The sequence below is a fragment of the Melozone crissalis genome, unplaced genomic scaffold (genome assembly GCF_028551555.1).
Source record: "Melozone crissalis strain CALT ecotype California unplaced genomic scaffold, PUWL_Pcris_2 ptg000034l_1, whole genome shotgun sequence".
Classification (NCBI taxonomy): Eukaryota; Metazoa; Chordata; class Aves; order Passeriformes; family Passerellidae; genus Melozone; species Melozone crissalis.
This window is the reverse complement of record NW_026535812.1, coordinates 11,110,571-11,133,075: the sequence shown is the minus strand read 5'-3', so window position 1 is coordinate 11,133,075 and position 22,505 is coordinate 11,110,571. Positions and strand designations below refer to the sequence as shown.

The 22,505-nt window shown below is 36.2% G+C and overlaps 1 protein-coding gene across 1 annotated transcript in view; it reads left to right on the top strand.

Annotated features, from left to right (window-relative positions):
- Nucleotides 1-22,505, top strand: part of DNER (delta/notch like EGF repeat containing) — a 108,979-nt gene that overhangs the window by 51,332 nt on the left and 35,142 nt on the right. Inside the window, exons 3-5 of the mRNA XM_054282939.1 lie at nt 4,348-4,442; nt 6,848-7,014; nt 20,767-20,912. Of these exons, the coding sequence (XP_054138914.1) occupies nt 4,348-4,442; nt 6,848-7,014; nt 20,767-20,912 (408 nt within the window). The remainder of the gene's footprint in view (nt 1-4,347; nt 4,443-6,847; nt 7,015-20,766; nt 20,913-22,505) is intronic.

Below are 22,505 nucleotides of genomic sequence, written 5' to 3'. Positions count from 1 at the left end.
TAATTCCAGGCTAATTTGCCCCACTTTGTTCTGGCTGCAATACTGTCCAGAGTTGTCTGTTGCCCCACTAGGAGGTAAGAAGAGGAGAACAGCTTTTGGAGATGAAAAAACAAGAGGTTGACCAGATAGAAAATTCCCAAGGCAATATTTTGAAAGAGAACATTCTCAGAACAGGGGGGAAGTACCTGAGTCACAGGTATCTGTGTGTGCCTGAATGTGCACACACATGCACACATACTTATTTGTGGTTAATTTGGGGATATTTTCAAAAGAAGCACTTTCACTGTGTGCTGGGGAGGGGTTTAGTGAAAGCTGTGGTGTCACTGAAGTTACAATGACAATTAACAGGAAATACTTAATAGGCAGCTGGCTCATGGGATAACTTTTCACTGACAGCCTCATAGTGTCGGTGAGGTTCAAGGCACCTCTGGGTTTTTTTCTAGTCCAAACCCTTGCTCCAAGCAGGGTCAGCTAGAGCAGGTTGCTCAGGACTTTATTCAGCTGAGATTTAAGTAACTCAAAGGATGGAAGGTCCACAAGATACCTGGGCAGCCTCCTCCACTGACTGGAACTATCTGTTGGTTTTCAGAAATATTTATTAATACCACGTTGATAGGAGAGTGAGGGCTTTCTAAGGCACATATGAATTTGGCCATCCTACTTACAAACCACTTTTAAATGTGAGGAAAGTGTGGTGCATTTTGCAAGAAGTAAAAGCTTTCTGCCATTCTATCAACTTGGGGCTGAGATACAAAAGAAATGCAAACGTATCATGGCAGCAGAATAGCTGGATTTTGCACTGTCAGGATTAGTATGCCTGTGTTGATAAGGCCTTGTAGAATTACAAATGTCTGCTCAACTTTTTAAGAAATCTACTATGAAATTTCATATACAATAGCTATCTTCAGAGAACTAATTTCACCACCGAGAGGCTGCATAAATGTAGACTTAGTCTGTATGCTCCTCTTCTCAGCCTTATTGAATTAAAGTCTAGTACACTTAGGAAAGTAATAAAGGCACTCACTCATGTAAAAATATTGCCTTGGGATTTATATATGTGTTTCAGCACTTGTTGAGTTAAGCGTATATCTCATTATTCTGGTTTTGTTAGGCAGGAGAATATCTGCCTAACTCACGCTATTTAATTTCTTCAGAAAAGTTGCAATATGGAAGAACAGTCTATTTCTCTCTTAGGCACCAGTCCTGATTTTCTTTGCAGTCTCTTCTATACCACTGCCATGGCCTGGTAAGGAAATCTAATCTGCTGGCTTGTTAAGGCCCAGGTGGAGATTGTAGGAGTGAGAACTCTCAAGATTTCACTCTTGCTTTCTCAAATGATGCTGCTCTTTTACCTATGTGAAGTCTAAAAGCATTTGAAGGAGAAATATAGTTTTTATATATTATGTTATTTTTAAGAAAAATGTAGCATGATTTAGATGCAAACTTGTGAAACATTTATGTAAAGAGGAATTCTTTACTACCCAAATTTGATATTTAATAATCTTTAACTCTAAATAAGATATTGAAGAACAGTCCTGGATGTATTCTATGTTGACATAGGAGCTTATCTTTGTAATCAGCTCCTAAACATACTTCAGACTCTGGAGGGTGCATTGAAGGTTTTATTTTCTTTGGTGACTATTTTTAAAGTAGCTGCATCATTTGTGTAAATGTTTATAAGTCTGTTCCCCAAGAACCTTCTCTCTGTCCTGACATTTCTATACTATTAAATGTTTCAGAAGTGTTGGATGTCATTGCAGTTATGTTATGTTTTCTTTTGATTGTCTTTAAATGACATTAGATACCTACTCTATTTGTATTTTTTACTTTAGACTAGGAGTGATCTTTTTTTTGTCCTCTGAAAATCATTCAAGTATATTTCCCAGTGACTTCAGTTTTAAATATCTCCTACCAGTTCTAGAAGCCTTTTTTGTATTTGAGTGTGAAAATTACAAATTGTTTTAATCTTCTGAGTGTCCTTTATTGCTGTAATATATTGGTTGTCTTTGGCCTCATTCTTCAGTAGTACAGTTTTGCAGAGTGCTCTGTTAAGACATGAAAGAGACACACTTAAAACTCTTTATAAAAATTTCTCACAGCTGTGAAAAAACTGCAATTTGTTTCTTAATTCAGGTGTCAAAGCTGTCATTTTTTGTCTCCACAGAACTTGGCTGAAATAGGACACTGCTGAGACAATTTTTTTCCTTATGAGAGTTACTGCTTCTTCCTATGTTTTTTGTCTGGTTCAAGTAGCAGGGTTGTTAATATATAAAAAAATTCAAATTTCAATTGTCATAAAATCTGGGTTTAGCATCCTATTGGTTTAGATGTTTCTTTTTATCAGATTCTTAGAGCAGGAAGTCAGGGCCAATTACAAGTGGAGTTCCTAGAGAAATACATCGAACATTACAGATCTCTTAATAGAAGAGTCAAAATCATGCATTTTGCCTTCACTCTTGTAATTAGCTTTGCAATATTTCCTAAGTGTGCTTTTCCTGCTGAGTAATCTTAAATTCTGATGTGCTTGCAAGCTAAAGTTGGTTTTTTTTTCGTTTATTTCCACTTTATGAAGGTTAAATCTCGGGTCTTGTTCTGTAGCCACTTTGTTCAGCTCTTGCTTCTATGATTCTTTTATTTTTATTCTAGCTGCAAAGACATCAATACCTTTTACTTAAAAAACTTCCAATATTAAACAGTAAGGTAAATCAAATGCTTACATTACAATTTCCCCCTGTGTTCTAAGGTATGATCCCTGAAATTGTAAAACTATAGAAATACTATAAAAAGGAGTGTGTTATAGATGTAGTATAAGACTGTATGAGAGTTGAGATACTTATTTCTTTTTCCCCTTTGTTCCAATAGGAATGCAGATTGTCAAAGAAAAAAAGTTTAAATGTTGGCAAATATAAAAGGAACAGTGTTAGCCCAACTAATTTTGGATGCATTGTACTTTGACTGTTAGTTCCATACTTTTGACTTCTGAGATTTAAAAGTTGTAGTGGATATGTTATAATTTTTCAAAATTAATTTGAAAAAATACAATAAAATTGAATCTTGCTTTATTTTCGTGAACTATATGTATTCATATTGTATACATCAGGGAATTCAAGAATGAATTGAGTAATCTAGACACTGGGAAATCATTCACTTGGGAAATGTGAATACTGAGTATTTGTCTTGCCTGAGTCAAGATAAGCTCTGAGTGTCCTAAAAATTATTAGTTGCATCATATTCTGGACTTCTGTTCATGTATTATTTACATGTGTTTCATTACATTCATGTAATATTTAAAGTTTCAATTGTATTTAAATTTACAAATTTTATTCTGGCTTTTGCTTTGATGTAAGATTAATTCATGGAAGTGTGTCAGGTTGCATATTTGTATTTTCAGATTAAGGTTGATGTAAACAGTTTGAAAAACATTCTCTGTGGCTGAAAGAATAGCATTTCAAACTGCCTAGAATTTTGACGATTAAACTGATATGTTGGTTTTTTTCCAATGTGGCATTTCATAGGCAAGTTGATGAAGATACATGAAAAGTTATTTTAAACTTCTGATGATATTAAGTGATAGACTCAATTATGCCACATAAAGAATTCCTTATTTGAAATAAATGTACTCTTGGAAAGACTAATAATTTTCACACTATCTTAAGGAAATTACTGCTATGAAGATCTGAATAATTAAGGAGTCTCTGTGGTTCCTGTGTTGCATGACACTGTGTATGGTGTCTGGATGTAGTTAATGTAATAAATTATTTTTTTGCCTGCTAGGCATCACTGGATTTGTCAAATGCATCCTTTTGTCTCACTGTGATCATAATTTTTTTTCCATCTGAAACTACTGTTTGTCCAAGCAATTTTTACTTGGAAAGAAGAGTAATGGGCCAGTGGGAGAGTGTTTTTCAAAGGAAAAATGTGTTTGGAAAAAATCCCCATATATCAATATGGTAGAAAGGCAATGTCTGTATTTGTTAGTATAAATCCTTCAGTATTGCTTAGTGATGAACTATTTCTTGGATGTAGCAAATGTTAGAGCATCATTTATTATTCTAAAGGACCAGAAAACTATTCATATTTTTCTAAATATGTTAACTTTTAAAGGAAGACACCTTTATAAGTTCAGACTTTTCTGCAGGAGCTTTTTATTAAAACAAAACCCTGAAAGGATGGTTATGTGAATTTTCATCACCTCTTTTGGCAGCATTAAGGTTTCAGTGAATGTTCCTGAGGATTTTTAGAAGACGACTGCTGGACTATTAGTGTCATTTGTAAAAAAAACAAATCTTTCATGCTTTTAGTCAGATTTTATGGTTTATTGTTAAATGAAGTTATTTTTCTTTTCAGATAACCCCAGATGTGGCTTGTGGAAATGCCAGTTCCAATACTTCTGCTGGAGGCCGCCTTATCTCCTTTGAAGTTCCACAGAATACATCAATAAAGTGAGAATATTCTTATATGTGATGAAATACAAAAGCACTTTTCTTTTCATTTGACTGGATATTTTAGACAACAGTTTTTCAGATAGGCAAATTTGTCAAATGACTAAAGGACGATGAGAGAATTCAGACAGGCTTCAAGCATGTAGCAGAGCCATGATAGCTCTTTGCTTGGCATAATTTCTCTCACATATTTTGTGTTTTAGAAGATGTAAGCATGTAAGCTGTCTCTGGGCCATCATAATGCATTAGAAATTAGGGCAGATGTGTTGAAGATGTCAGTTTGGAGAAGATATGACTTAGTGCAGTGAACACACTTTTTCCCTCTTTAATCTCAAGATGAACTTGCTGATAGAAAGTGTTATTGTTGACTATATAAGTGCATGTATATTGTGCATTTGTATTTGGTTTCTGGGTTATTGCTTTAGGTGTCCCCATTAGCTGTGAAATCTTTGTGTATGTCCTAAAAAACATTTCTCAAAAAATTTGAATTTATTCTGTTATTCACTTTTCAAAATCATGCTTTTTGGATAAATGCTTGTTTTGTTTTGTTTAATTAACAGAACCTGACTTCCTAGAAAGATCTGATTCTGTCACTGGGATGAGGCATTTTCTTATTGGAAATTTTATAAAAAAAAAATAAAAATCTGCCAACGTAGTTCTCTGGCTCACAGCTTTGCTGCAATTTTAGACTTACATTTTCCCAAAATAGCCTACTTTTCTCATACTGTCATCTCATCTTTCAGAATCCCATGTTTCTGTTAAAAAAGGCCATGCTCGCAGGAAAAAACAAAGTGATGCGAGCAGACAAGCTGCAGACAGTTTGGAGCAGTAACTGTTAAACGTGGGGGCCGTCCCACCCTTCCCACGGGCTTTGAATTGTGCTCATTCATGAGCCTTGAGCCCAAGTCAGGAGCAGATCTGGGAGCGTGGATGCCCTGGCTGGCTGCAGTCTGAAAGCAAACAAGTGGCTTTTCTTGGAATCAGGAAAAAGCCAGCATTTGTGGATTCTAAAGTTGTATTTAAGAGCGTTGATGGAGAAACCCAGTTTTAAAGGAGGTTGCAGAGCACACAGTTGGTTTTGATAATTTTTAGATTGTATATATTTAGTAGAGTTTTATGCCTGAGTAGATTAGTGCAAGTCAAGATTGATTTTTATTTCATTTACTATCTTAAAAGCACAAGGAACTTACCTGATTCAATGGCCATCTCTGAAAGGGGAATAATTTCAGTTCAATAGGTTGATTTTGTTTTGATTGTCATATGAGACCTAAACTGTAAAACCAGTTGCTATCCTGTTCTTAAAGTGAGACATTGAGCTTTTGTAATAGCAATTGGGGTTGTTCTTAAAGACGGTGCAAATACTGTAAAAAATTTGCTTCTTATGACACCTAGTTGCAAGGTTTTTTCAATGTCTGTTGCACTTTGGTTTTCTTGTTTTGAAGTCAAATAACAAGTGACCAGGGATAAACTGCCTTTGTTTTTAGCAGAATTGAAACAATTTCAGTACAGAATATTGTGGAACAGAGCTTCATCTCTAGGTATTTGAAGGTCTGTTTTCATCAGGAGAGAATTACCAGTTTTTAGCAGTTGGATGCAGTTATGTTTGTATTTCTGGAGGTTTGTTCAAACTCATTTTGGATTCCTTCATAGGAAATTATTGCAAATACTTGGGACCTTACCAGAAATATGACAGATTTTTATTGTTTCATTATGGAGGTGAGTAGGAAAAGCAGTGCCCTGTGAGTACAGAGACTGGCATAATGTAGATCCCTAATGGAGCCGACAGAGTGGATGCAGCAGTAGACTTTCTATCCAATCTGTCAATATTCAGGAAGGCACCATGGGCTCAGTGACCTTGGGAGCATTACATGACTCATTTGATTTACAAGAATAAACTCTCCTGAATCTTCGATCTGGTGTGTCAGACAAATGAGGATTTCTAGCAGGATCTGTCTCCTGGTATTGAGTGAACATTGAATGTTCTTCAGTAAACAGCAGGGCTGGGTGTACTTCAGCTGCAGAAAATAATGGCACTGTAGGATGGAGGTAATACTCAAAAAGGCATAATTAAAAAGACTGAATAAGGATCCCTCTTAAGGATATACCTCACTATTATGTGGTATTTATCTAAAACTCTTCTTGGGTATTAGGATGGTGACCTTCAAGTATCAGAAATTGGGACTCTGTATGATTTAATCTGCTATTACATAAACTATTATGCAAATCTTACAGCTGAAGCATTTTTAAGTTCTGTGGACATGCTAAAGACATTCAGGATTTTTCCTAATTCCATACTTGCTAGATTTAGGTTTCCCATCTTTGTTAAGGTTCAGTTTCTACAGTGATGTACTTCTTTATTACACTGACTTCCTCAGTGTAAATTTTCTCATAATTTCTTTTCTTAGAATAAGACAAGATGCTACTGCTTCTCTCATCCTGCTATGGAAGGTCACAAGCACTGGATTTAAACAGTGTTCACTTATTGATGGCAGAAGTGTCACTCTTCTCCAGGCACTGGGTGGACTTGTCCTTTCTGAAGAAATGCTTGCATTAGGCAACAACTACTTTATTGGTGAGTAACATGCTGACTTTCTGGCCATCACCTCTAGGTGACAGCTGATGGTTTGCTCAGCATTTAGGGGAACAAAGGACTAATTCCTTTAAGTGCTGAAAGATCCTAATGGGATATTGGGACCATGTTTCAGACATTGGTTCATTCAAACCAGACAAGAGCTACTCTAAATTCTTACACAGTGGGCACCACTCACTTTAAAATGTACACAGTCATTTTTGTCTGATACCTTGAGATGATGCAAGTTATTTTATATGTTCTAATTTAATAAACTTTTGGCAAATGCTGCAGTATATAATTGAATGCTTGAGGTGTTTCTTTGTCAGGGATTGTGTCATGGGATGCTTTGTGAAGAATCTTAAGCCTGTAGACAGGAAAATTGAAAAAATACATTACAAGATCAGATTCCTTATTATATTTTAACAGTGTTTAATTGCACAGCTTTTTTATCTTCTAGTGTTGTCTCTGTGACTATGGAGCCTTAGAAATATATTATTTGTTTCACTCAGCAATTAAATGTTAAGCATCTTTGTGGAAGGAGTATAATGAAAATAGCCTGATACATTATTTTTAAGGGTATGGGAAATAACACAGATTTAAAGCTATATTTTTGCATAGACACAATAGACTTAATTAAATTGAGATTTCTGGGCAGACGTTTTATTATACTAATGACATGAAACCAAAATCATTGTAATAAAAATACTTACTGTTATCTGCTTGAAAGCATGCATATTTTTAAAGGAACTATAAGCTGCTACAATTGTTATTTGAAAACTTACCATGCTAATAAATGTAAAATTAAAAACATTCTGATGTGGAAACATGGGGAAAAATTCCAAGTGCGTAGCCCATACAGAAAATCCTTAAATACAGAAGTAGTACCTTGTTCTCTCCTTTTTCAGCTATCACTTTCCAAAGATACTGCTTGAAGGTTGTTAGTAGAATAATTTATTTCTTATCATCAGTGGTTTCCATTAGTGGTGTTTATTTCCTTCAAATAATTTTCCACTTTCTTTTAATATTATTATTCTTTATAAGAGACTTAGTTTTAGGCTTTTTTCCCCCGCTTTTAATCTTATTTTGCATTTGATTTATCAGAGTTAAAGCCTTCCTCTCATGTCTCTGGAATAAATTTTTGAATTTGCTTTTTGGTAGTTAATGTATGATAAAAGTATCCTGAAGACAGGATAATTGGTAGCTTTTATGCAGTGGTGAAAATGCCCAAAGGCACAGCTTGGTCTGAGCTCCTAAGCAGAGAGCCCAGCTTGCTCTATGAAAGCTCCACTTGGCTGTACAAGCCATAAAGCATAGGTTATTGATTTAGATAACTAAAATATGTATTGTGTTACTCTTTCATAGCTTTTCTTGTCCTCTCATTTCTATAGCTGAATTTCTGTCCCTGGGATTCTTTGAATTTTTTATTGTGTGCAGGATGACGTGAGGTGAAAATGTACCTTTTCCTAGATGAATATAACACGAGGTTGAATTCACAAAAATGGCTTATTTCGTGCAGTACAAGTATTCTGAGACCTCTTGCTTTTACTTCCATGTGGTTTTCAATGCTTTCTTTGGTTTTTCATTTCCTGATAGAGAAATTCTTTGTAAAATTTTCCAGCTGCTGAAACTAAGGCATCAATTTTTTAGTTTAAGAAAGAGACTCTGAATTTCCTTCTGAGTTGTATGGAAATATTCTGCTTACTTCCTATCATCAGTGTTTGTCCAACGATGTAGGTCTTGGGTGTAAAACTTAAAAAGTAACTCAGTTATTTGGTGTGAAAATGAATTTTATCTTCACTCAACTGAAATCCATAATTCTGCCAAGGCTTATAGAAAAATAATTTGATCTTTACTTCAGATTTGATCCAGATGTGTGGAAGAGGTCTGTCAATTTGACGTGCCTTGCGAGTTTTTAATCATTTAGCTTTCAATAAGTCACTTGAATAAAGTTTTTCTTATAGACAAATTTCCATGTTTCTTGATAGACATGAAAAACTTATTCAAAGGTACAAAAAGTTAAAGTGGGTGATTTTATATTAAAAAACCAATAATGTTGCCAGTGCTTTTGTTGATGTTATTTAAGCTAGAGTGATATGAGGTGAGGAGGCCACAAGATGGGGTAGGTTTCTGTGAGCAGTCACACAGTAAAGCTGTAGACCATGTCAGTTGACACATTTATATAATTTCCTCCTCCTTCCCCAACTCTTTTTCTGTTTATTCAAGTGTAATTTTAAAGGTTTCTTCTCTTAATTGGTTAATTTTGTATGAGGGCACTTTTTTAGTCTTGTAAAAAATTTCTGAATAGAACTGTAAAAGAAAAATGAGGAAGATATGAGTGAGTTTTTTGGTTTGACTTTTTTGTGTGTCTGTGTCTCTTTTTGATCTACATCCTTTTTGAGTCATTTCTCACTGTGTTCCTTCCAAGTTTTGTTACTCAGCAAGGTACTTTAATTGCCCCTTGCAATTCTTTCTGAATAAATTATTTATATAAAAGATAAAACATTTAGGGAAATATTATTTGTTTTGTGTTACCTTGTGGTGACACAAGTTTAAAGTTGTTTGTACAAGATTGAAAAGACTCAGAAGTCAGCAGTAATGTGCTGATTTGCTGATCATGTGGTTCAGGGCACAGTGTCTAGAGGTTGGGAAGAATGCTGTTTTTGAGATCTAAGAATAGACCCTGTCAGCACAGAGCTGTTCACCCCAGAGACAGTACCTGCACTGTGTGAGAATGAAGGGGAGAGCACAGCACAGCTCACCCAAAAAGAGCACTCTGTGTTCTCTGATGGGCTTTATAAAATGGCTGCTGCATCTGCAAACAGCCTCTCGCAGGGCAGGAGAGAGAGATGGTGCTGTGATTATGCAGCAGGATTATGTGGATTAATTACAGCACTGACCTGGCTGTGGCCAGCAGCAGGCTGCCTTGCACGTTCTGTAACACATTCCTTCCATGTTTTGCTCAGGGGATTTTTAACAAGTTTCTCTAAGATTTGCTACTACACACATGCCAGTCTTCTAAAATAATTTTTTATGTTTTATTAGCGAGTGTACCTATTAGCCAGTGGGGAAGAAACCCCAGTATGGCTCAGGCTTTGAAGTGAACAGGTGAGTTGTGGGGGTTAGGAGTAGGATGAAGCACATGGCCCAAGCCGAGGTGCTGATGGCTTTCAGTGCCAGGTGACTCCAGACAGAGGTGGTGATGAGGTGGTTGGTCTGTAGGACAGACCAGGTGAGCTGTTCCTCTCTGCTCATGGTTTGCAGGAGCAATGTTTCTTTTCAAACCAAGATTTAAAAATAAGGGTGTTTAATCAAGAGCATTTCTGAACAGGAAATGTTTTTAGTATCTATTCTGTGGAGTGCTATGGGTGGGCATCAAGATTGGCCAAAGAAATAGTGAAAAAGAGAAGCAGGAGGAATTTAATAGTGTCTTTAAAGAAGAGATGGAAATTAAGGGTTCAACATTAAAAACATTATTGAAGTAAAAGGCAGGCTTTCCATTAATTAGACTTATAGATTCGTACTCTTTGTCCCAGTGTTCTTTGAAGTTAATGAGTGATTCCTGCATAAACTATTTATGATATTTATAAAATGTCTCATCAGTATTTGTTTTATTTCTGGATCTTCATATATTCATGCTAGCAGTAATGGTACTAGAATGTTTGAAAATGAGTTAACTGCAAAACTTTACATTGTTAGACTCATACACCTATTCTTCATTGCAATATATGAATTGAAAAATTGAAATCAGATGAAATACATTTTACAAGTCTGAAAAAGTGAGATAAGCGGTCCCTGATGCACCATCAGCTGGTGGAGGAGTCTTTCAGAAGTTCTCATGAATGCTAATAAGTTACAGCTAAGGATCTCTGGGGTGAGTTGAAATTGCTGCTTATTATATGTTTTGGGGGGAATTTAATCTGCCCAGCACTGTGCAGTCCTCTCTTTCAGGGAATAATACACTGGATTTTGGAACATGTATATATTTTTCTATACTAGATTGTTGCAAATGCAGAAGATTTACTGAATTGATTAAATAATAGCTGTCTTGAGAAAAAATTATGCATTAACATTTTTCTTTAAAAAATAAAAAAGGGCTTTGAAGGACATTCTTAGCTTGTATGGCATCTCCCACAAAAATCCTTTATGATTTGTTGCATGCATCTCTTTTATCCAAGCATGCTGTCACGCGGTGACTGAGAACTGGAACACTAATTTTGAGAACATAGGTTGCTGTCAAAATACTGTAAAAACCAAATCCAATGTAGACTAAAAGCATTAAAGCATTTCCTTTTTTTTAATGCTCGCATTTTGGAAGTTTTACAGTGATTGTACACCATCTGCTTCTTCATGAGTCAGTTAATTTACCCTGGTGCTAAATGAATATACCTGTTTACTAACGCAGCAGCTCTGCCCTTCAGGTGTATCCAAAGGTACACCTGTGGCTGGCAGACTTGCAGTCAGGCAGGTCTAATTTCACACATTCCAGTCTGCTTGGAAAACTGGTATATATCCACCTGTGTGGCTGTACAGATAGCAGAACATATTTAACAGTCCAGTTAACAGCTAGGACACAAAACAACCAGAGCTGCTCTTTAATGAATTTGGAGATTGAGTAATAATTCATTGAATCACAGAATATGCTGAGTTGGAAGGGACTGACCAGGATCATCCAACTCCTGGCCCTGCACAAGGCACCCAAAGAATCCCACCCTGTGCCTGAAAGCACACTTGAACTTTGTCAGACTTGGTGCTGTGACCACTGCCCTGGGGAGCCTGTTCTGTGCCCAACACCCTCTGGATGATAAATCTTTTCCTAATATCTGACCTAAGCCTCCCCTGACACAGCTTCATACCATTTTCCTCTTCATACCAATACAAAACTGCATATTGTATGAATATTACTTGGTTTTAAGAAGTGTTTATTTCGAGGTTTTGGGCATAATGAAGAAGGTAGAGCTGGCACTGCTGACTCTGTGCCTGCATCCTATTTCCTTTTTTTCTCCTAACAACATTAAAAAATGAAATTATGTTTTCAGGTCATTATCATGGCTGTTAGGATATTGTCTCTGTTGAAAAAAGATCATCTTCTTATCAGCTTTCATGATAAAATGTTGGTAAAATTGATCTTCTGCCTCAGTGTGCCCAGAGCTGAAGCAGTAATGATGGGAGCTTCTTCAGAAAAACAGTAAAACAAACAGCTGGGCATTAGTATTTTGCTTCCATTTTCCCATAGGTAATATGATAGAAAATTTTGTATATAATTGTAAAAATGATGCTTGTAAGTAGCTTGAAACTACTTGCTTTTAGACTTCGTGCTTTATTTAGCACTTCCATGTGCTGCTTAAGCAGCTGCTTAAAACACAGCTTCTATGAGATATTGCTACATTAGCTTTTTAGCTTATTGTCTGCTTATAAAATCAAAGGAAGACATTTATAAGCAAAATTGCTATTTCTCAGATAAGCCCTTGCAGACAATAAGGTAGAAAGTTTAACATTTAATATGAATTAATATTCTTATCTGAACAGAAACTAAGTCCTCCAGCACAACCTTTAAATTATAATGTTTATTTTCATCACAGCAAACAGAAACTGATGTAGACTTGTCAGTTGACATTGCTTGGCATATCATCTGGTGTTCTCCAAGATGCCCAGCCTTTTAGATCAATACAATATAATTAGCTGCTTTAAAATATAATTATCAAGTATTTAAAAAATATTTCCTTAAATAAAATTGGTCGCTGTACAAACTCACTTGAAAATAGGTGCTCTAGCATCTTTGTGATGAGATGAGGAGTACTGATGCCATTCAAATGCCAACACCTCTAAGGCAGCTTGCTTGAATTCTACAAGACTTTTTGATGTTTGGCTTAAAAAGGAAAATTAATGCTTGGCTTCTGATGCACAAAATATCTGCTGCTTTTTAATAAATGTGGGAGCCATATGGTTCTATGTCAGGAAGGATAATATTTTTCAATCTAAAATGCTATCCTGCCTTTCAAATGCAACTAAGTATTTTCTATTCTAACTCTGCCCTGAGCAGTAATTTGGTCTTCTGTTGTTCTTTGATTATTCAACGAGTTTCCCTGCAAGACCTTAACATGCATTAAGGAGTAGTCACCACCAATATTTGTGCAGTTATATTGAACAGGCAAAATGAAACAGTATAAAAATAGTGTGTTAAATAAAAATAATAGAGAGAGATATTTTGAAACAAGTTGGTCTTTTCTAACTCTTGTCTGGAAATAAGATTTTAGATTAGGAGGCAAATTGTAGCTGGGGTTTTGAGATGTGGTTATTGTTGTTACAGGCCTCTAAAACATGCACGCATTTCTGTCTAAAGAAAGCAGTTTACTGCATCTTGAAATTGTTTTCACTTAAGCAAAAAATTAAATAGGACAATTTTATTTCATAATAGGAGATGTGTGAATTGAATTCACTGAAAGCCACATAATCAAGTTACTCTAGCTTTAACAAGTTGCCGTGTCTCAGCTGAGCATCTGTGTGAGCTCCCAGTCCAGGGCATATTGCAGTGATTTGACTTAACCCTCTTTCACTCTGGACCTAATTAAATCTCCGTGCCCTGCACATGCTGTGGGGATGTGCAGAGCCCCTGTCCGTGCGTGTGGCTGCTCTGCTCCTTTTGTGCAAGGCTGCCTCACTGGGGGGAGTTGCTGATGACTGCTCCAGTGAGTGGGGTTCTCAATTTTAAGTGTGTAATTTGCCTGGAAGGGCCCTATTGTCTGCAGATTTGAGCATTGTGCTCAACAGAACATTTCCCTGGGGTTTTGGGCACAAGAGCTAACCTTGCAGAAAATGGCCTTTTGGTTAGCAATAGCAGCAGCAGCAAAGTGTGAACTGCAAGAAAAGCGTAGTGAAGTGTTAATTTCAATGATTTATTTTAAAAGATGGCCTTTCAGCATTCAGCTGAAATCCAAACCATTCTGAAGAATGCTTTGGCCTATATAAAAAAGGGTATCTTTGTAAGTATGATAAAATAGATACCCTGTCCTTTGTGATCAAGTTGCATGTACCTCATCTCACATGTAAGTAGATGTAAACATCAGAGTAGTTACTATTTTCATACATTGTATTATGTTTTAAACTAGCATTTAAATAAGTTTAGAGTAATCTTTATTAAATTAGTAAATTATTCAAAATTAATTTCTATTAACATCTATTTCTAGCAAGTAGTAGTGGGAAATTATTTTTCTAGTCTGTCTTGGAGGTTCATCTACTCAAATTTGTAATGTTTGGTGAAATACCTTTTGTTTGTTTCTCTAATTTTAAGATTCCTTTTTCTTCAAATATGACTTCTGTGACCAATTTGCAAACAAGATCAATACATTTATTTTAAGTTGATCAAATGGTTGTTTGCATGATAAGATCTTGGACATACTGCTTAACCTGATCCATGGAATATGGATACCAGTGCATAACTGGTACATTTTCTCAACAGTGTGAGACACCTTTTAATAATGCTTGTAAAATGCATTGAGATCTTCGGCTGGTAGTGTAACATGCTGTAATGTGTATTTGAAAGTAGGGTAACCACTAATAGAGCCTCTCAGTTGAACCAGTCCCTAGAGATATATCCTGGCCAACCTTTTCATCCCATCTTCTGCAGCTCCCCTTAGTGCAGTCCCAGCTGTGTCACTTGTATTCCACCACACTTAACTGCATTGGCCAAGTGTGGAATCAGAGCTTCTAGTGGTCTACATTTGGGCCCAAAATAGTTCTGTGCCAGCTTGGCAACTTGGCTGAAATGCTGACAAATAAAGATACACTGGGAAATTGTGATACAGGAAATCTTTTAGAAGTCTTGTCACTCTTTGCTGGGCTTTCACCATTACTGTGAAAGCAGAGTCCTTGAAGCTGGGGGAGAAGGTCACGATAAGCTACTGCCACAGCACATAATAAACTGAATGCAAGTGGCCTTGTAAGAGGAAGTGCACTCCTGCTAGCTGACTCTTTCATAATTCTGTCTTGGGGTTTGGTCCAGGTAAGTTATTAAGTTGGACAATTGTTTAAGTAACAGTGAAATTCAGAAATTGACATTTGTTATAGAGGAAATGTAGTGGAACATGGGACTTTGCTATGCTAAGTGAATTAAACTATTTTGCTAAGTTCATAAATATATTTTTACTACCAGTCCTGCAAAAGTGAGCTCCAGCTTGAAAGGCAAGCTGTGTGCTGTTTGTTCTCAAAGTTTTGGTAATAATTTTCTGACACCCAAATTTTGCTTTCTCTTACACCAGTATAACACTATCATTGTCAATCTGTCTCTGGTAGAACTGCAGGATTGTTACTGAGGATGTAACTTGAACAGCAGCACTCTTACCTTTTAGTGGTTATACTTGAGAAGAGAGTGTTTGATTGTAGGAGCCCAGGCTGTTTTTATTGTTGGTAGCAAAGGAAGAAAGCAGATCCATCTAAAACTGACTGTGGCTATGAATGCGACTTGGAGAAGACAATGAATGTGATGAGGTGGTTTTCAGTCACCTCCCAGGAAAAATTCTTTAAATTACTGTTTCACATGAGCTTGTAAAAAATATTTGCAACAGTTCTTGAACTGATTCTCATTAGAATCTGTATATACTTTCAAAAGCAGTATCTGACCAAGGCTTCTGTGAATAAAGCACAGTAAACATGCTGATCTATATAGCATTTGGGAGAGTTGTGCCACCTATAAATAGTGCTATTTGTGGACAAAATAGCAATTTTGCTATTGCAGCTGTATTTTTGTATCCCCAGATGCTGTGTTGCCTAGCAGCATCGTTAGAGAGTGATCTCAGATGTTCTGTACGGTGCTGATGGCGCTGATGTACTGCATCAAAGATTGCAAATGGCATTGATTACCTGTTCCTCACTTCTCATTTTCTTAGGTATGATAATCATCCTGAGGCAAACTAGGAAAGGATTCCTGACCCATTTTTCCTATTCTGTAGCACAGTATTGGTGTCAGGGTGGTCCTGAGGGGATTGGTAGGCCTTAATCACCATGAGTGTCAGTGTCTTGGGGGGGGGGGGGGGGGGGTAAATGTTTGTCCATTTGTAAATCAAAAGCAGGGCTCTACTACTTTAACATGTCAAGGTAAATTTGCAGAATTGAGTGCATCATGAGAACATCTGGTCATGCTTTTTCATTTGTTAGGTCTCTAGAATGAGTTGGACATGGCTTGTATGAACAAGAGAAGGATTGAGCTTGCTTAGATTTGATTGATGGAAAACTATTTGAGATTGTGATATACGGTGCCATAAGAGGGAAATCGGTTCGTATAGTTAAAGTAAATATCCAACTTCATGCTTAGATCCAAGAAGGCACTCTGAAGCATGGTGGGTGATTAGTACAGACCTCTGTTTTCATAATAATTTTCATGGTATTGAATGTTAGCTATATCACATGACATGGACGTGAAATAGTCTTTGGATAAAATTTGGACAGCAAACATTTTAGGAGGAAGAACTAGAATTCATTCCTTTTTTTTTTTTCCCTGGTTGGTACTGTAATAAAAATAGAGTTCTCTTTCTTTCCTACCTTCTTTTTTTCAAGTATTCTTATGTCTGCAAAGTTCAATGGCCGTTAAAAAGAGGTTCAGCATATTGACCACTCTTGTTTAGCTTGCTGGATAATGTTTTCTTTTGTGGTGGGAGAGATGTCTTCAAACAGAAAATTCCTCTGGACTCTTTTACACTTTAAGTTACTTCTGTGGATGAACTATGAGATATACTTAGGTAGCTTCTGTCCTGGACCAGTAAGGTTTATAAAGGATGCTCATTCTGCTCTGAAACAGCAGTGTTTTCTCTAGAAGCTGAAATCTGATCTGGAAGTATCACAGCTTGGCTATGTTACTGCATGACAAGAACTGAAGATATGGTGCAGGCACACCAAGTACTGCTGCTTTGATCCTGAAGGACTGATATGATCTGTTTTTCTTCCATTTAACGATATCTCAGTTTCCCATTTTCCAAATAATGAATAGCTGACTGTACTGTACATGGGGAATGGGGTGGAGAATCTACATCACCTTATTCTGGGGCCCTTTTTAGTTTTCCTACCATCTTGACTTACCAATGCCCTTGGTGCAAGGGCTGCTTGCTGTGCAGGGGAGCTGTAGGCACTTAGTGTCTTTGAGAACTTCACTGCTTTGCAAAATGTTGAAGTTGGCTACTGACCCCAAAAGCTTTTGGTGTGGGAAAGTGTTGAGAGAGAAAAAGAGAACAGATGGAAACTGATAGACATCCCACTGCTGTCTCATTTCCTTGGGAAACCAGGCTAAAAATAAGTTGAAAACTTGAGGACTGATATTTTGTTGTGAGTGCCCAAACCTGCTTGGCAGTCATTCTCACTCATCCAAGAAACCTTTAGGTGAACTCAAAGATCTACTCTTCTATGAACTGGAACTAAAAGGATAATCTACTGTTTCAACCAAAGGTGGATGTCTTTGGAATGCATGTATTCACTGTGTAGAATACAGAGATACGTTTGAGCCAAATGCAAAAGGCGTTGGTGTGTGTCAGAGCATGTGGGGTGCATAGCAAGAGTTAGTGAATGATTTCTAGTGAAGTGTTTTGCCTTTTGCTAACATTATATATGCAGTATGATAACCTTCTTGGTTATCTGTTAGCTTCAGTCTTCCCTGTTTTGACTGTCCACTGTGGACCAGCTCACTGAGCTCAGACTGCTGTGTTTAGAAGGAAGGTATTGCTCAGAAATGGGGCTTGTGGGGGAAGCAAATCAGTTTGTCTAGTCTAGAAAGCATACACTCAATTAGTATTTGAGTACTGGTAATCTGAATGGCATGATATGATCTTCTGAAAGTATCTGGACATAATGATGACACCTGTCCTCTTTTAGTTTAACTTTATTCCTTTTTTTTTCATTCTTAACTTTCTTGATGTGAGTGAAACAGGAACACCCATACCTCGTGCTCCTAGACATATGTGTGTGGAACTGCCAGGGAGGAAGGAGCTGTAGTGTATTTTACCATGCTTTCTGCCAAGGAAATCGTCCAGGCATTTCCCAGACTATCAAATGTGTGTGCAAAAGGCTTGAAAATGCCTCCTCTGCAATCTATGACTACTCACATCACATTATGATTTATTTGGCTTGAGAATTGTTTCCGTTATATTACTGTAAATAACTCAACCCTGAATTCTGCAACTAAAAATGCTTTGATGCCATTATGTTTTAACTGGCTTTAGAAAACCAGCAAGGTTGAACTGAACAAAATTACCTTTTGGTATAAAATGCTGTAATATATTTCCCCAGACCTGAGATGAAAGGAGCTGTAAATATGGTTCTGAAATTATTCTCCCATCTAGAAGTTAAAAATAGAACTTAAAACTCACTGTAGTTCAGTTGCTGTTATGGGAATTGGGGAAAGAATTAATTGAAGTGCTATGACCTGAGTTAAGCAGGGTGTTATATTTAGATGGTCAGGCAAGCTTCTTTTAGCCATAAAACCTAGAGATCTCAGAACATTATATGTAACTTCTATAAAGTGAAAATAAATACCCATGTTTGTATGTTTCTAGTATTTACAAATTAGGTGAGATAATTAGAATTCGCAGGAAAATGTGTGGCATTCTAGAGAGAATAATGATTTTTTCAGTGGTTTGCCTAAGGGCTTTTGATACCAAAATAGTAACAAGATTCAAAGTACAAAGAAGGTTGATTTAATATTTCTTTAGGGAACTGTCCTGAAGAATATGTAACAATCTGCTTCAGACAAGGAAATGTGAACCCAAAGACATTTTCTAAATACCACATTCTTCCAAGCATTCACATATAATTGCATGACTGCCAATGACAATTGCATTCAATTGTTAAAGAAAAATTCTGGCTGCATCTTTGAACAGATGGGTAAAAATGGGGTATGTATTGAGGCCAGAATAAATTGGCTTGCTTTGAAGAGGTCATCAGATTACAATAATCTTCACTAGCCAAAACAGACCATTAGGCATTTGGAACTATACCCAATACATGTGTTTTTGTTTTTTTTTTTTTTTTAATCTGATCCTTTAGAACATTCAGCTAACTTGTAGAGGCTGTACTCAAGCCAGTGGTGTCTATGTAGGACATAAGATTTTCCTGTTTGAAGGCAAGATTTAGGGATCATAGACAATTAACAGCTGAAGGAATGAAGCATTTTAAAAAGTGAAATCTAAAAATGAAGAACAAAGAATTCAAGTCTTCCACATGATTTTGGGTGGAATTTGTAGAATTAGTCATGCTTGACACTTCCGTATGCAAAATGTAAGTAATGCTTAGCAGCTGTTCTGAAAGAGAATTCACTTTAAGCTCTGTTTCATTAAACTTTTGTTTGTTCCTGTTCATTAAAAATATTTTGTTTTATTTTTTTTCTCATGACTAAATGTTGTGCTATCTCCAGTCTGTAATGCAAGAAGCTGAATTGCATCTTTGAAGCTCCTTAGAAGTTTAGGCTGTAAATGGATTTTGCAATTTAAAGTGGAAAATCTAAGAAAAAACATTCTATGTCATACACTGCATCTAGTGTTGCTCTTTTAAAAATTAAGGATATTTGTTTAAAAAAAACCCATCTATTTTTGCTTAAATTCTTTTTATATTTTCTAAATAAAAGAGGAATCATAGAATGGCTTTGTGCCTGCAGCACTCCATTTTGGTACTGCAGACTCTTTGTAGTCTGCCTAGTTGGAGGATAGTGAAATCAAGGTTTGACAGTTTATGGTAGGATCTTTGGTGGTTTTTATGCATAAATTCTGCATGCAGTATATACACTGTACCAAGCCCACATTTTTGTGTCAGTGCACATTTATTGTCCCCAAACAGAAGAATTAAATGGAAGGGCTGTGGTGCAGGACTCTAATCAGAGTGCTGGAACGAGGCAGTTCAAGCACAAGGACAGGAGCAGGGGTTGTGTGTTTTCACAAGGATTCTGACTTTATCCCATATGTCATGGACTGTGTATGCGTGCCCCATTTTATCTTTCCTGTTGTCCTTCTTTTATTTTTCAGATAAATCTGTTAGGAGTATGTGTGATAGTGAAGTTGTTATGCTCTGGTGTTTTTTAATAGCCACCAACCACAATTTTTTGCCTTCCATGTAATTGCAGGTGCTAGCCAGAGATTCATGAATCTTCCTGTTCCTTGTCCAGTGTTGCTATTTCCATGTTTAGTTCACCTTTACCTGCCATATCAGCTTATAGAGACATCAGATCAGACAATCAATAATACTTGTATTGTGAATACACAAAGAAATGCTGTCAAGTAGTATAAGTATATTCTTGCCAACTTAGTAGAAAACAAAACAAAAGATTCTCCATCTTTTACCAATGTAGGGAATCTGGCTGCTTTTTAGCTCTGAAAGTAACTTTTATGAATTCATTTAAATGAATTTCTCCACAAAATTTTATTTTCATGTTCCTTGTTGTTAAAGAAATTAAATATATATTTTAACTTTTCAAAAAGTAGCAGGCAAAAGCATTTATTTTTGAAACATAAAAAATGTAGGTTTGAGCTTGGGAAGTAGATCTGTTTCACCATCCTGTCTTCCTTTTTTAAATCAATATAATGAGGTTTGTCTCCAAATTGTATTTTAATTTGTATTTACATGGCTTGCAATCAGAGAGGTGTATATTAAATATGAGCAATTTTGTTCTCAGTTGTCAGTTTATTTCAAATCAGTTTTATTTGTTCATCTAGCTGCAGAGCATTAACAGTATCAGTGTATTTTGTCATATAATAAGAATATTTTCTTTTGTTTTTTAAAAAGGTTTTTTGAATGATTCGGTTACCAAGTGCATTGTGGCTCTGCGCCTGACTGTGGTGGTGAAAGTGAGTACCTGCACGCCTGTGGGGAGCCATCCAGACAACTTCCCATGCTCAGGCAAAGGGAAATGCATCACCAGGGCAGATGAGGTAAGGCCAGCTCACCAAGACATTCCTGTAATGTGGCAATTCTGTGATAATTGAAACACAGCGCAAATTGTCCTTGGTGTTAATACCTTGCAGCTGTGGAACAGGCACTGACATCTCACAGGTGTTACTGAATAACAATATTTATCTGCTACACCTGAAAATCAAGCGCTTGAAGTAAGAAAATAACAGAAAGGAGATGCAGAGATTCATACCCTGCCCTGGCAATAAAAACAATGGTTCAAATCATGTGTAAGGGAATTTGTTCTATATCTTAGAGTCACTGCAGAAGAAAGATTCCCTAAAGGAGGGCCGTGGTGTGGGCACTTGGGATCTCCACTCTCCAGACCAATGTGCTCAGATTTGTGAAGTTCTCAACTTTGTCATAGGTTTTAGGTCAGCTTTAATCTAGTGCGTCTCTCTCCACCTCTTAGTAACTGCTTACTCAGAGTAGACTCACCACTTCAATGGAATTACCTGACCATAATTATGAGAAGAAGCAGAATGGAGTAATTTGATAGTGGTTGCAAGGTTTCCTGTACAGCTTTGTCCTTTACATAATGCTGCATTAGGGATTACAATGGCAATTCCACTGGACCCTGGGGATTTTGTGTGATATAGCAGCATAAGAAAATAAGAACCAAATCTGTCAAATTTGCAGTCTATTCTGCTTTTACAAAACCAGACTGGGCTTTTGTGATTTAGATACTGTATACTCTGTTACCTTCTATACATATTATTTCTTATTTCATGGATTAAAAGTCATTTACAGCACAAATATGCACAGTTAATCTTTGGTTTTATATTATTCATTTGGGAGATAAAAGCAGTAGTAACTGTTGAGTAAATATTAACAGCTGTGAGCCTGCTGTGAGCACAAAAAATTTGGCATATTGAGTGAATTCACTTGGAGTTCATCTGCTACCATTTTCTGATTTAAATTCTCAATAAGCATGTTTGATAGAAAATGGTGTTTTGAATTGTAACAACAATAATTAAATTGCCACAGTAATCTATACATACGTGGCAGTACTAACATCTGGAATAATTATCTGTTTTATTTCTCAAAAATGAATTTGTAAAATGCTTGAGGTAATGTGTGAACATAATTATTGCAAGATGAATTTAGAAATAAATGCTGCTTTACTATACCAGCTGGCTGGTATCCAAATAAATTATTCATTCAGATACAGTGTCGTATTTCACAGTCCAGTTTAGTATTTGTCCTTTACTGTATTTATCATTTTTATTTTATAAAGTCAGTATTTTCAATTTTACTTACATAAATAATATGTTCAAGTTTACTATGCATAACAGCATATCAGAATATTGTCTTTTTACATTATTTGTCAATTTGAGTGTTATATCTTTTGATAGATTGCCTCATTTAATATATTTTCATGTTGTTTGTCCAATATGACTCTAATTTCTTTCTCTTGTTGCATGTGATGTTACAAAATAAGAATAAATTGTTTCCTACATCTATGCAGAAGAATTAATGCGTTTCTGTATTAAGGGAAAAGCATATATGGCCTCTAATAATTATCCATGTGTTATTAACCTTTTAAGATGTAGCAAATAAAGTAAATTTTTCTT